The sequence below is a fragment of the Gadus chalcogrammus genome, chromosome 21, assembly GCF_026213295.1.
Source record: "Gadus chalcogrammus isolate NIFS_2021 chromosome 21, NIFS_Gcha_1.0, whole genome shotgun sequence".
NCBI lineage: Eukaryota > Metazoa > Chordata > Actinopteri > Gadiformes > Gadidae > Gadus > Gadus chalcogrammus.
The window spans coordinates 3,123,416-3,138,431 of NC_079432.1; the positions used below are offsets into that span (position 1 = coordinate 3,123,416).

General features: G+C 43.8%; 2 protein-coding genes and 1 non-coding gene across 6 annotated transcripts; all 3 read left to right on the forward strand.

Moving 5' to 3' along the window:
* Positions 1-287: 287 nt before the first annotated feature.
* On the forward strand, positions 288-4,521 carry LOC130374697 (E3 ubiquitin-protein ligase TRIM39-like). The gene is made up of 2 exons (XM_056581631.1): positions 288-413; positions 499-4,521. The coding sequence occupies exon 2, from the start codon at positions 501-503 to the stop codon at positions 2,139-2,141; it is 1,641 nt and encodes a 546-aa protein (XP_056437606.1). The 5' UTR covers positions 288-413; positions 499-500; the 3' UTR covers positions 2,142-4,521.
* Positions 4,522-4,706: 185 nt separating this feature from the next.
* LOC130375145 (U2 spliceosomal RNA) lies at positions 4,707-4,897 on the forward strand. Its single transcript, XR_008893812.1, has one exon. It is a non-coding gene; the product is annotated as a U2 spliceosomal RNA (small nuclear RNA).
* A 2,603-nt stretch (positions 4,898-7,500) lies between these two features.
* Positions 7,501-14,942, forward strand: moxd1l (monooxygenase, DBH-like 1, like). 4 transcript variants are annotated; one of them, XM_056581498.1, is made up of 14 exons: positions 7,501-7,767; positions 8,331-8,544; positions 8,681-8,827; positions 9,958-10,110; positions 10,215-10,298; positions 10,668-10,823; positions 11,450-11,552; positions 11,671-11,837; positions 12,379-12,470; positions 12,875-12,971; positions 13,106-13,165; positions 13,435-13,541; positions 13,613-13,712; positions 14,268-14,942. In XM_056581498.1, exons 2-14 carry the CDS (start codon positions 8,356-8,358, stop codon positions 14,430-14,432), a joined length of 1,620 nt encoding a protein of 539 aa, XP_056437473.1. In that variant the 5' UTR covers positions 7,501-7,767; positions 8,331-8,355; the 3' UTR covers positions 14,433-14,942. The 4 variants fall into 4 exon arrangements, with proteins under 4 accessions (XP_056437473.1, XP_056437474.1, XP_056437472.1 ...); XM_056581499.1 differs by lacking the exon at positions 8,331-8,544 and having other exon boundaries at positions 14,268-14,941; XM_056581497.1 differs by lacking the exon at positions 7,501-7,767 and having other exon boundaries at positions 7,778-8,544.
* The last annotated feature ends 74 nt before the right edge of the window (positions 14,943-15,016 follow it).

A 15,016-nucleotide genomic window follows, 5' to 3' on the forward strand; every position in this document is an offset into this window, starting at 1 on the left:
ACAGTTCAATTCAAGTCGAATATAATAAGTTCTTAATCACAGTTAGGCACAAATCACTTAGAAATAATCAACATTTCTTGTTTTCCCAGGCTCTTTGTTTCCTGTCTTTTAATGGTTGAACATATTATAATGCTGCAAAGAAGAGAACACACAGCGAATATGAGGTAGCCTAGACAGTTTATGAATGTGCGCACGTTCAGGTTTAGACATCAGGGAACTGTGTCCGTGGGGGCGGAGCCAGGGGTTAGGGGAGGAGCCAGGGGTTAGGGGCGGATAGGAGAGGATGTCTTGCTCACGAAACGAAACTTAACATTCAAACCAAAACCAACCGACGTGGAAGCATTTCTCTCTTTCAGCAGAAAAATAAAACGCAATTTGGAACAAATTGGCTGACAGACAGAAAACACAACAAGGTGAGTAAAGCAGCACAAGATAAGGAATTTATGGAATTAGAAATATAAAATTGCTCAATGCATAAACCTTATCGTCTGTGTCTAGGAATGGCCTCTGCTAACACTTCCTGGTCTGAGGAGGACTTTTCATGTTCCATCTGTCTGGATGTGTTCAGCAGCCCGGTTACCACACCGTGTGGACACAACTTCTGCAGAACCTGTATTACAAAGTTCTGGGATGAACAAGTCAAGTACAAATGTCCTGTTTGCAACAACATTTTCGATACAAAACCTGATCCACGGGTCAATACCCTCTTATCACAGCTGGCTGCTCAGTTTAGAACAACCGTACGAGTTAAAGAGCAGCCTTGTGTTGAACCAGCAGAAGTTCCCTGTGACTTCTGTACTGGGACCCAGCAGAAGGCTGTGAAGTCCTGCCTAGTGTGTTTCACCTCTTACTGCCAAACCCACCTGGAGCCACATCAAAGAGTCGCAGTCCTGAAGAAACATCGGCTGGTCGAGCCTATGGACCGTCTGGAAGACAGGATGTGTAAGAAACACGACAGACTTCTGGAGCTCTTCTGCCAGACTGAACAGGTGTGTGTGTGTCAGTTCTGCACAGAGACAGACCACAAGTCCCATCCTGTTGTACCTCTGAAGGAGGAATATGAAGTGAAGACGGCCCAGCTGGGGAAGATAGAGGCTTATTTTCCGCAGACGATCCTGGAGAGGAAACAAAAGATTAAGGAGATCAAAGACAGAGTAGAACTGAGCAACAAAGTTGCAGACAGAGAGATAGCCATTGGTGGGCAGGTCTTCACTGCTCTGATAGGCTGTGTTGAAAAGTGCCGGGATGAATTCAACCAAACGGTTCAAGTGGAACTGAAATCCACAGCGAAACAAGCTGAAGACCTCATTAAAGAGCTGGAGCAGGAAATAGAAGATCTGACCAATAGATGCTCAGAGGTGAAGCAGCTCTCACACACTAAAGACCACCTCCACTTCCTCCAGACCTTCAGATCCCTGAAGGATCCTCCACCCACCAGGGACTGGACGACGGTGGAGGTCCGTCCTCCGTCATACGTAGGGACCTTGAGGAGATCCCTGGATCAGCTGGAGGAGACACTGAACATGGAGATGAAGAAGCTGTTTGATGATGCTGTACTGAAGAGGGTCCAGCAGTATGAAGTAGATGTGACGCTGGATCCTGATACAGCTCATCCCCGTCTCATCCTGACTGAGGATGGGAAACAAGTACATGATGGAGGTGTGAGGAAGGTACTCCCAGACAACCCTAAGAGATTTACACAGTCTATATATGTTCTCACGAGGCAGAGCTTCTCCTCAGGGAGATTTTACTTTGAGGTACAGGTTAAAGACAAGACTTATTGGCGGTTAGGAGTGGTCAGAGAGTCCATCGACAGAAAAGGTGGGACCACGTGGACCCCTGAGACGGGTTACTGGACTCTTTTCTACTACAAGGATGTATTGGTATTTAATGATAACCCTTATGTCTGTCTCCCTCTGAGAGCTGAGCTCCAGAAGGTGGGGGTGTTTGTTGATTATGATGAGGGTGTGGTCTCCTTCTATGATGTGGAAGCCAGGGTTCATATCTACTCTGCTACTGGCTGCACCTTCAGTGAGCCTCTCTATCCATTCCTCTGCCCAGGCCGCCATGGTTATAGAGGTAACAACTCTGCCCCCCTGATCATCTCACCTGTCATCTCACCTGTCAATCAAACAGACTAGGACCTTTGTTTGATAATAAAACAAAGAAACAACCAAAACAACTAATGTTGTTTACTGAATTAGAATCTCTACTATGTGAGGTCTGAGAGAACTGCTTTAATGTCGTACTGCTGACATTTAACGAGGAGATGTTCTTTAAGAACATGATCACAGTTGATGAATTCAACCCATTATGAATGGTTAAATTACACAATATATTTTGTCTGTTTTGTTTCCAGATCTTTATACACATTTAACGCTATTAAGTTGTTAACAGTTGCAGTTATATAGAACATAAGAGGACTAACATGTTGAGAGGAATAATTTGTACAAAATAATAATTTTAGTTTTTTAACATTATTATCTGCTTTAACTTCTGAATAGTGAATGACAAAAAAACGCAATGTCCTTACACGTTCATTGTTTGTTTTTTTAATGTGTAGGCCTAAATAAGTTATCTAAAATAGATATATTCCAGTCTAATAGTGTTCAGTAGAAACACTGTCTCAGGGTAATACAAAAAATGAATGTGTTTGTTGCCTCAAACCTTTATTTTGATAATTTCGAGATTGATGGAACGTTTTATATCAGTAAAGAATTGTAAAAGTTGGTAGTTGATGAACCAGTAAAACTTAATCTCCACCATACAACCCTTCATGTATTAAACACTTAAAGAAGGTCAAAGTGACTACATGTAAAGATTCTCCCCATGTGTGTGAGTACCGTGACTTTTTCTTGTCTGCTCTCCTCTCCTCTCTTCTCTTCTCGTCACCATCCTCTCCTCTCCTCTCTTCCTCCTCTCTCTTCTCCTCCTAGCTCCTCTCTCTTACCTCTGCTATCCTCTCTAGCTCATCTAGGATTGTGTTCATTATCGTCTTTCATTACGCATTAAGTGTGTTCACATGTCAAAAGTCACCCCGTTTAGATGAATCTAAAATAGATGTTGTACAACTGAACTCCCACTGGGTGAGTTCGGCTGTAGTGAATCACTATGGTGACGGTGACGCTCCCGCTCGTGCGGAGTCCTCCTCCCATAACCACGCCCACTGACTGCCTGGACGACGCGAGGAGAGGGAGAGAGACCCCGAAGCTGTTGGCACGAGAGCCGTGGACCTCGATACCTATGAGCGGCCAGCAGCATGGGAATGAACAACCCCAGCCATCATACGTTTGAATATGTGTGTCAACTTCTCCCTGATGGTCTGAATAAGTCGCAAAGTGTGTCGTTAGTCGCCTTTTAAATAAAGTCGCAAAAAGAGTAAATGATACGTGCACAACTGTTAATGATCTGTAATGTTTGATACTATTATTTTAGTCATTCTGTTTATTGTTCACTTGTACTTTTATTCGTTGTTCAAGCATAATACTAATAAACAACTCAGTCGAACCAAAATAATGTTCTCGTGTATTCAGCCGACTAACTATCCTGCATTCTAGCCTTTAGTTCTTGCTGTCCTCAGACTAGCTTGGTCAAAATAGTGTTGCTGTGAATATGTGAATGACATCTTCACTATGTTAAACCATATTTTAAAAGATGCACATGTTCCTGTCTGGCTGTTAGCCCTGTAATAGTCTACAGCTGTGGCTCATAGGTTAATTGAGCCACACCCATTCTGGTGCTCCTTAAGAGGGCCAGAATTCTAGACTGGAGGGAGGCTTGAGTTGTGCAAGAAGAAGAATCGACTGTTGTGCTATTGTTTGTTTTAAATATGTTTTTCTACACGGAGTGGTGAACAGGTTTAGCCTATCTGGGTTAATCTGTCGTCGTGGTTTTACCACTCCGCCCATTACCAATGTAATCTGAACTTTTATCTGTATGGAGATTCTTCATGAACCACATCCAGAGTGCAACCCGGTTATGAATAAACCACGTTTTGAACCGTTAACACTCCGATTCATGACCGACCCCGAAACGATAGGCCTACCATCAAAATTATGTTTCAACAGTGTAGAACCTTATTGATTTCAGATGTTTGTGTTCAGTTCATGCATTTTATTTGCTATTGGTTGATTGTTTGCATGGTTGAGGAAATCTGGAATTGAAACATGGCACACGGCATACCCTGAATTTAGCCTTGGTTATTTGATGCGCTAATAGTAAATAAACACCTTAGTGAAGTTCTGCCGACCGATTAGTGACCACTAGAGAGCGGTAGAGTGGCGGTTTCCTCACATTTTTTGTGATCTAGCAATGATGCAAAGAAAGAGTTAATTTCCCATGTATCTTAACTTTTACCAAACTAACACCATGTATGATGGCATCAAATCATGGTGATCGTGTTCATTGGGGATTCACTGTATTATACATAATAGTTCACAATAAACGCGTTTGGATTCCTCAGACATACTGATTGGCTTAGAGCTGCTGACGTCATCAGTGCCGTTCATGCATTGCCTTGAATCACGGACCCTTATACTCGTTTTTTTTTTTTTACGTTGAATGCAGTTTGATAACACGCTATATGTTGTTGACATATAGTGGTACTTCTGTAGGCTTCTTATATTTAAAGGAAGTTTTCCCCGTAAAACCGCTGATGAGAGAGATATTTCTGGGAATGGGTACTGTAGGTCGAACAAATTGTAGGTTTCGCTTCTCGACCTTTTGGCTAAGATCAAGTGTAGTATCTGTTCTTATCAGTTTAATATCTGATACGTCCCCTACCCGGGGACCATATATTAAATTGATTTTTGGAACTGGGAGATGGAAAAGGGGCTTGCTCCGTCCACTCCACGCATCGACCTGGTATTGCAGTACCTCCAGGAACGGTGCACCCCCTCTCACTGTTAATATAAATGAATGTATTTCGGAACACAAAACAAGTCTCCAACACGATTGTAGTGATCGTTTATTTATTATCGCCATTATGAGTAAATAATTGTTTTGGTTCAGACAATGTTGGCATGTCTTTTTCCTTGAAACTGGTTAAAAGTTATTGAAAAAAGTTAAGAGGCGATTTAATTTCATTGATTCTTTGCCTTATTTAGACCATCTGATGTTCAAGCAAACATAACATCAGTACGTCAGTCGACCACAGATTTGTAGCGCTAATACCAGTCTGGAACCGCTTCTCCTACACATAAGAGTTGTCAACACAACCCCAAATACAGTTTTATTGGTTTGAAATCAGTCAGACCCTAAACGCACTGCGGAAAGGACAGGTGCTTGGCAAATTAGAACCCCTAGGCTTGGTTTATTTACTACTTTCATCTTTTTGACTATGAAATCATTCTGAGATCTAAATAGATTTGATAAAAAAAAACGTTTTAATAATATCAAAATATATAAATAATAAAATGATTCACACACACACAGTGGCGGCTGGTGAATTTTATTTTAGGGGGGGCTAAAAGTTTGTAAACCAAACCCCTGTAGGGGGTTCTGGGGGCATCCTTCCCAGTAGATTTTATTGTGATTTTCACATACAAACTAAGCATTCTGGTGCATTCTGACAAAATAATAAAGACAAAATAGAACATTTCCTTACAAAGACGAATGGAGCCGGGGAGCTAAATTGTAACTTAATTTATTTGCCTTGTAGAATTCAGCAAGATTAAAAGTGCAAATACATCAATAATAATTGGGAATTATACACAAGAGTCAAGTATGCATTTAGACAAATACGATAAAATATCAATATAATATGTGCAACCTTTTTATATGCGGTTGTTCAATACACACTGAAGGCATGATGCCTCAATAGGTTTGCAGAGAACTACTACTCTACCTTGCCTTCCCGAGGGGTTCCACCTTCCAGACCTTCCAGAAGGGGCCCGCCCTCTACCTTGCCTTCCAGAGGGGTGCCTCCTTCTAAACCTTCCAGAAGGGGCCCGCCCTCTACCTTGCCTTCCCGAGGGGTGCCTCCTTCTAAACCTTCCAGAAGGGGCCCGCCCTCTACCTTGCCTTCCAGAGGGGTGCCTCCTTCTAAACCTTCCAGAAGGGGCCCGCCCTCTACCTTGCCTTCGTCTTTGCAGATGGGGGCCACCTGTGAGTCTTCCCCGTTGCAGGCCTCCAGGATTGCAGGCCTCCAGTCAACATTTGATCTGTGTAACTTAACGGTTGCCTAGAGCAACCGTTTTAAGGGGGGGGGGGGTGTTATGTGCAGATCTGCTCCATGTTTTGCAGTGCTCCCAGAGCTCCTCCTTCAGCCCCTCCTTCTCCTCGTTACCTGGCACCTGGTGTTTCCTATAAAGCCTGGGAGGCTTCACTCACTCGGTCTCTAGCCAGGGCCAGCAGCACTGTTCCCATTCACCAGTCTCATTAACCTTTGTAACAATAAACCCGGTTTTCTTATATTTAATTCTTGTTTGTCGACTTCATGTTACTTCCCTCGAGCCGGGTCGTAACAATAGCGCACCAAACTATGGCGACACATTAGTGCCATAAAGCACTCATGTGATAAAACATGCATTCGGGCGTATTATATCATATCACACGCGTAGATATTAATTGCGAGCGCGCAAATTATCTCTGCAGGCGCGCGCACTCAGAGCGCTGCTCCCCGAGCGAGGAAAACAGCTCCTCGAGAGCATTACCTCGTTGCAAGCGAGAGCGGGAAATAACTTTGGTCGCACAAAACAGCCTCAGCCTCGCGCGAATGATGTTCTGCTCTCGCGCGCGACTTTAGTTTTGGCACTATGGGGAGGGAACCAAGGCAGGGCGGGCTTTCCTATGATTGGCCGTTTCTGAAGCGCGTTATTTTATTGACAGCCCTCCTCAGCCCTCCTCTCATTCAATTCTGAATTGTACAGTAAATGGCTGAAACGATAGTTACGTATTGTAACTCTAGATTATATGAGTATAGGCGCAGCCTTTTAAGGCTATCGCTATTGGGTTATCCCTAGGCGTGAGCCGTAGCACTGAACAATTTGTAATCTCCGCCCACCAACAGCGTGGGCCTCAATTACGTCCGCGTGCGGCGTGCCTCAACGACGTCCGCATTTCGCAGATATGGTCGGGCGCCGGCGGACGTTCTGCTCCCAATAAACAGCCTTTCTTCAGCTATTTAAAGGACAATGAGGCCGACACTTAAAAGGCTGCGCCTATACTCATAGAATCTAGAATTACAATACGTAACTATCGTTTCAGCCAATTACTGTACAATTCAGAATTGAATGAGAGGAGGGCTGAGGACGGCTGTCAATCAAATATCGCGCTTCAGAAACGGCCAATCATAGGAAAGCCCGCCCTGCCTTGGTTCCCTCCCCCATAGTGCCAAAACTAAATTTGCACGCGAGAGCAGAACATCATTCGCGAGAGGCTGTTACGCGCGTGCAGAGGTAACTTGCGCGCGCAGAGGTAACTTGCGCGCGCAGAGGTAATTTGCGCGCGCGCAGTTAATATCTACGCGTGTGGAATAATATAATACGCCCGAATGCATCTTTTATCACATTAGTGAATTATGGCACTAATGTGTCGCCATACTCGAGGAGCTGTTTTCCTCGCTCGGGGAGCAGCGCTCTGAGTGCGCGCGCGCGCAGAGATAATTTGCGCGCTCGCAATTAATATCTACAAAGTGATATGATATAATACGCCCGAATGCATATTTTATCACATGAGTGCTTTATGGCACTAATGTGTCGCCATACCAAACCCACTACTGGAAACTAGTTGGTGTCGGTGATGCCGGCGAAACCAGACAACAAAGAAGTGAGTCGGACTTGTGAGCCCATACCACAAGGTCTTTGAGTCTCAAAGGCCTTGATCTGGTATTACAAATGAGTGTTTTAATTAAATTTATTTGCTCAAGACCTTCAAAACGTCATTGCCTGGATAGCTCTACGGTGGTCAGTTATGCATGCTTAATCAGGTGGGAACTTGCTATGGTGATGCTATCACCAATTCAGGGTAATTTAAATAAAAGAGAAAAAAGGTTATTACGTTTTATATCTGCTACACAACTCACACATATTTCTAACTAAATATAGATATTCATCAAATCCTATACTTCACCAGGCACCAAACAAATGTAATGTGTTGAACTTCTAGTGTAGGCGTCACAAATAATGAAAGTTTACAGAATGCCATTTGGGGGGGAGGAGCTCAGGACACCTGCCCCCCAACCACAATGGTTGGGGGGCAGGTGTGGCCAGTTCAGCCTCTGTCGACGTGCGACTCAGTCGGTCCAAAGACAGGGGGATGAAAGGAAGTGTGAGAATGTGGCCTCAGCTGGCTCTCCTGTACCTGTTGACGGCTGGGCCTACCTGGTCCAGCGCGGCATTGGTCGACCTGCCCTTCATGGAGTACCTGGATAGCAACCAGCTGGTGCTGCTACAATGGGGCTTTGACGAGGTCGTGGGAAACATCACCTTCACGCTTAGTATCAAAACCAGCGGCTGGATCGGCTTCGGCCTCAGTCCGAAAGGAAACATGAGAGGAGCCGACATGGTCATAGGAAGTTTTGGGACTAGTGGCTTCTACTTCCAGGTAAGCCTCATCTACTGGAGAGTTTGAGACGCTTTTGCATCCACCGAAAAAGCGGTCTTCAAATGTTTGAGGAGTCTTTGTTTTTTATTAGCGAGATTTCATGTATTGTATTGATTTCATTTTATTTGTCCATTAGGATCATCATGCCACCGGTAATGTCCTGCCCATGGTGGACAGCACACAGGACTATGTTCTCCGCTCCATCACGGAGGTTGAGGGAAGGACATCCATGACGTTTTCGAGAGCCATCCAGACCTGCGACGAGGAGGACTTCCACATCACTGTAAGAAATGAAGCGTGCATGCCTCCCATGTTATTCAGATAACTGTTGAACAAGGTGTTGCCTTCTCCGTTACACACGCACGCACGCACGCAAACATTCATGCATGCATACACGTGTGTATGTGTGTGTATGCACACACACATACACACACAGGAATTCGATTTTATATGCAGTTGGTCGGGAGGGATTTTTTTTTATAATAATGTGACAAATAGAATTATTAAAAAGATTAGAAATTAAAAAGAAAAGCACAAAATAAATTTGGTGTTTGTTTTACAATTTATGTGTATACAATATTTTGTGTTCAACATATTTCAGCCGAACTGTCCGTAACTAATGGCATACCTTTGTTATGGCCATTCTTTAGCCGTTGCCCATAGAGATCTTGTGTTTAGATTTCCCAAAGGTTTAGGTTTCTTCTTTGGAACACCCAGTGGCGTTCTGTTTTGTTCTTCAGCTTTCGTATCCCTGGGCATCCCGCTATACGAACAATATAAAGAACCGCCCCAGTGTTTCCCCCAGCACTGTGTTGTTAAGGCCTTGACAACAATAGGGCCCCGCCTTGACTACCAATGTATATAAAAAAAAATATATATACATATATATATATATATATTTTTTTTTTAAATTATTATGCATTAACAAAGTAGAAAACTCTCGTAGGGAAAGAAAACATACTTCCATCCGGTGTAAAAAAAGAAGATCAATAATGCAATGGTAATACTGTTCAGAACAATGGTCGTGCCATAAAGCTCCCCCCCGCTCCTTGACCACCTTGACTAAGACAATTACTGGGGGAAACAATGCGCCCGCATGCAATACAAACCTACTTTTGTAAAAGGATACGGATACGTCTTCAGGGAATAAATAAATAGGCCCATATTTGCTTTCAGTTATTCCAATGAACCTGTGTTTCTAACCTGTGTTTCTTTGGATAAACCAAAGAAGTGCCAGACTGCATGACATGGCAGATTCTTTCCGGGTCTCTTCCCAGCAAAAATCGAGATCATATTAGTAGGCCAGGTGGCGCTGAAAATAAAAAAAATTAAGTAAACGAGTGAAGACTAGCATGAAGTGTGCCTTGTATGAAAAAGAAAATCCCTTTTTCAAATGTTCCACATCTCTTGCAGGCAGTGCCCATCAAGCTGATCTACGCCTATGGACAGACGGATGAAATTAAGTACCACGGTATCAACAGGGGGACTAAAGAGGTTAATCTTCTCAGATACATAACCAGAAACACGTCCCAGGAAGGAGAGCATTTTGATTTCAAAATGGACAACGTGAGTAACTTTGTACAATGCTCCGGGATTCCAAATAATACAATACTACAATGTATATTTGCTATCCTGGCTTGTTCGGAACTGAATCGGGGCTTCCTTTGCAGATCACCGTCCCTGCCAATATCACCTACTATCACTGCAGGGTCATGAAGATGCCACTGTTCAATGTGACCCAACATGTGTATCGGGTAATATTTCTTGTTGTAGTCGAGTGTAGCACATTCACAGACAACGTTGGGATTGTCCGTTATAGAGCTAGACCGAAGCTGGACTTTATGCTGGATACCGATGTATCTTTGATCGGCCAATATCGGCCGATAAAATCGGCCCACCGATACATGGGTGGGGCTTTGGTCGGTTACTCGTCGGTGTTCGTTGAGGTGACATGGTCTAGTAGTTCATAAAACCACATCACCCAGCCGCAAAGTGGTCTACCGCTGTCACAAACGGTGTCAACAACCTCAAACAAAACCAACGACCACACTCACGGCATTCAGTGGTGTTGCGCCATCCGTCTTCCATACTCTCTCTTCTGAACTCCACCTCCTCCCGCCCAGATTGAGCCTCGCATTGACAACCTGGATATGGTTCACCACATGATCCTCTACGGCTGTCCTCTCCGCGTGACGGACGACTACGACGGCCCCTGCTACGCCGGGAACAACGCCGACAACTGCATCAAAGTGATGGCCGTCTGGGGCGTCGGCGCCGGGGTGAGTCCGGACGCCGCAGCGTTCACCTCCGTCTCCGCCGGCTCCGTTCCGCTCTCGAGCCACGCCTTGTTCACACCACACATGCGTCCGTCGACGGAAGGGGGCTTTTTGACGTATCCATGTGTTTTTCCGGGTTGTATCACAAAGGCAATTTCGTTGGACAGTGTCCTTGCTTATATTTGCATAACGCAGTCTGATTGGCCGACGGATCCGTCGCTGCCTGAACGCCACGGAGCCGACGGGACGGACGGACCCACAATGCACTTCGCCAGCGGCCCATGCAAAGTCAATTAGATCCGTTGATTGGCGGAGGTAGTGTGAACAAGGTGTTGCATTAGTTGACGGTTGTGTTGTGAGACTCGTCATCGAACATTTACATTAAGGGGACATTGCAGACTCTTTTATCCAAAGCAACGTACAACCATTCATTCATACACAGACGGCAACCACAGGGTGAGGCGTCTTGCTCAGAGACACCTCGACACACGGAGGATTGAACTAGCAACCTTCTGATTACCATTCACCCAGTCTACCTCCTGAGCCACCTCCAACCTGCCAATGCTGCTTAATTTGAAACGTGTACATTTGTAGCTTTGCCGTTCAACTTTATAGTTTCTCTGTTTCAGGCGTATGAGCTTCCAGCAGATGCGGGCATTCCCATCGGAGGCCCTAACAAGGACACACTGTACAGGCTGGAAACCCATTACAATAACCCGGCCACCGTAGCAGGTGAAGATTCTCGTGCTCTCTTTAAGTTAAAGTGGATACACTTTCACAACCATATCGACAGAGGTTGCATGTATCCTTGCAGAGATTGACGTTACAATGTGTTCTCACTTGCCCGCAGGAAGGCAGGATAGTTCAGGCCTGAGGATACGCCATACATCTAACCTGAGGAGGTATAACGTCGGAACCCTCACCACCGGAGTGGTGCCTTCACCTGCTTACAGAATCCCCCCCGGTGCCACACAGTTCCACGCGTACGGGACGTGTAACACATCTCTGTTTTCAGAGGTATGCAATCGATCGAAAAGCACTGGGCTTTCATTTGACTTTTAGGGCGTTTAGCAGACGTTTTTTTTATCCAAAGCTACTCACAGCGGTTCATTCACACACCGACGGCGGACTCGGTCATGAAGGGCGACAGCCAGCTTGCTGGAAGTAGTCTGGGTTGGGTGTCTTGCTCAGGGACACGTCGACCACCAGGATCGAACAAGGAACCGTCCGGTTACTCTGCCACATGAACTAACCCCTGGCTTATCCAAAGCGATTTACAATAATTTTGTAAGGGGCATTTGTTAGGGGAAGAGAAACAATATATCACTGTTGGTACAGTAAGGATGTACATAGAACTAGGTGCTAACACCTACAATTGTTAGGTTAACCCATTCCCAGAACACAACAAAGATAGCTAGGATAAGATGCTACACAATGCTAAGTACTTTTTTAATGAAAGGACGTTCATGTTTATTGAGGATACAACCACACATGAGGTGTGAACCAGGGTCTACCCGTGTTGGATCTTTGTGTTTCATGTACTGCTCTGCACTTCCAGCTCATGGAAGATCCAGTACCGGACCTTAAAGTGTTTGCGTTGCTTTTACACACTCACTTGGCTGGAAGGAAAATCCGAGCTGGCTTATTCAGGTGAGGACATGTGGGTGTTGCCGGATGAATTAGCGATTATAACGTGTTGTAATACATCTGTATAAACCTTGTAAAGCTAGGAAGACCTTGTAATTAAATTTGATTTGATTTAATTTAAATGTAAATTAAATGTAATTTATATTGAATGTAAATATAATTTAAATTACATTACATTATATTGAATTGAAATTGCATTCAATTGAATTGAAATGTAACTTAATTTAATCAACATTACTATTCCACTCAGTAATATTTATAATATTACTAAGTAATATAATAATATTGAGAATATTACTAAGACTGGAAATGAGCAACATTGAAAATACGAGGACTCTCCTTGAACCTCAGCACATGCTGGGATCCAAGTCTCTCACTCGTGTCTCGGTTCCTCTCGGTTTGAACAGAGACGGGCGGCAGGTGGACTTCCTGGCCTTGGATGAGAACTACGACTTTGCGATGCAGGAGGCGATCAGCGTTGGCAGCATCAAGACCATCAAACCGGTAAGCATCTGTTGTTGCTTTTTATATGTTAGGAGTTTTTTTCCCTGCTCTCAGGATTACAAATCATACATTGTTGTAGTGTGATATCCGTTATGGTTTGGGATGCTCTTAACCTGTTACTTTTTCTCTCAAAGAACGATACCATTTTGGTGGAGTGCAACTACATGACTACCAACCGCAGTGGATACACCCATGTGGGTGAAGTGTGACGCGTGAACGAGGCTTTTCATTTGACGTTTTTAAGTTTGTTCTTCCTCTTCGCCACAAAGTTAGTAGGCTACTCCGCCCTTCTGGGCAGTGCCAAACGGTTTCAACGAATGCCGTTGGTTTAAAAATCACCTGCTCTAGAGAATATAAAAAAATAATATATGCATATATATTTTAATGTAATCATGCGTCTTCTCATTAATGTACAACAATGACTTGTGGTTTGTTAGTCTGACGTCCTTGTTTTCCTTGGTAGATGGGACTTGGTACAATGGATGAAATGTGCCTGGCTTTCCTGCTCTACTATCCTGAAATCCCAATCAACTCATGTTGGAGCACTCCAGACCAGCGAAATATAGACAGGTAGGGACGTTACGCACATATACACATATTTAAATAGGCCTACCAATTCCTAAAATGTGTCTTTGCTGTAGCGTTCCCAATGAGCTCCAACCGGCAGATCAGGAAGATATTATCGCCTATGAAAACCAACTGAGCTCAAGTCCACAATATCAGATCGTTTCAAGAAATGAGGTAAGCGTCGACCATGACCTTTCATGTGTAATATCATTTTTAATTCGGATTTTCCCTCATTTTCACCATGAATCGGGATGATAATCTGATCAACTAGTTCAGATGCCCATCCATCCCAAATTAATTTTTGAGCAGTATACCATCATGGTGTAACCGTTAATTAATAGCTTTTCAAAGATTTAAAAGCTATTCATTCATCGCCAGCTATTAGTACCTGAAATGCATTGTGAGAATATCTGCTTTGAGTACACTGCACCTGCCTCTCTATTATATTATATCTTTATTATATTTACGATTGATATATAAGAATAATTTCAAATCAATCAGGGCATCTCTTCTGAGATTAGTTCTGGGAATTCTTCCTTCCTGTCAATACAATTAAATGCAGCCTTTCTCAATGGTGGATAGACGTATTAATTTATTATATAAATAAGGTGGCGAGCATTTCAAATCCATGGAACAATATCCCATATTATCCGTTAAACCGTCTGCATCTCCCCACGCAGCCCTGACAGCATAGCTTTGTGTTTTCCGTGCGTGCGGTACTTTCGACAGGGTCAGCCCTCCATGCACTCGGAAGCCACTGTGTTGACCATGAATGCGACCCCTACCGTCACCTGTCGGAACCTACCATCTCCCTCCAAGGGAGGGCGCTGTTCCTGCAGCGAAATCATCGGAGGAAGTGCGCTGCTGCTCCTTCTGCTCTGGAGCGAAGTGTGATGGAGCCAGCAGGCGAGGGCTCGAACCACCATTGCGGATGTAGAACGACCCGGACAACGTTATTATTATGTTTATTGTGCGTGTTTAGCCAAATCATTCATGTATATAAGCTTCGCTCCCTTTTCTTGGTTGATTACCTTGATTAATGAACTTGTATTCCTCGTTTAACATAGTTGACGTTGTCTTTTATAAGCCAAAAATGGGTTGTAATCTTACCATATATCATATTTAGTCCTATTAATTATTTGAATATGAGAGCAGGTACTTCTATGCTATATTTTAAATGGTTGAATTATTGGCCACTTTTGGATAGATTATTTTTTAATTCATGTCAGTTGGGATGTGATTAGTACAATATACAATGCATCCCAAAAAAAATCACAATCAAACTAATCAGTCAATCATTTAACCAAATATTATTGTTGTTACAAATTTTGTGCACACATCGGACGGAAACAGTGGATTGACCCAACCTTGTAAGAATAAAACGTTTCCCGTGATGGTTGTGTTTCCAATTTGTTGAGCTGTTACACAGAGGATAGGGGGTCTCTTGAACGCTTCAGATTATACTGTGTGAAGGGGCG

What these genes read in the sequence shown, in the direction of transcription:
- LOC130374697 (XM_056581631.1), top strand. Translation starts at nt 501, where the DNA reads ATGGCCTCTGCTAACACTTCCTGGTCTGAGGAGGACTTTTCATGTTCC.
- moxd1l (XM_056581497.1), top strand. Translation starts at nt 8,257, where the DNA reads ATGAAAGGAAGTGTGAGAATGTGGCCTCAGCTGGCTCTCCTGTACCTG. An exon ending in TCTGGGGCGTCGGCGCCGGG is followed by an intron (nt 10,824 to 11,449) that starts GTGAGTCCGGAC and finishes TCTCTGTTTCAG; the next exon opens with GCGTATGAGCTTCCAGCAGA. An exon ending in AGATCGTTTCAAGAAATGAG is followed by an intron (nt 13,713 to 14,267) that starts GTAAGCGTCGAC and finishes TACTTTCGACAG; the next exon opens with GGTCAGCCCTCCATGCACTC.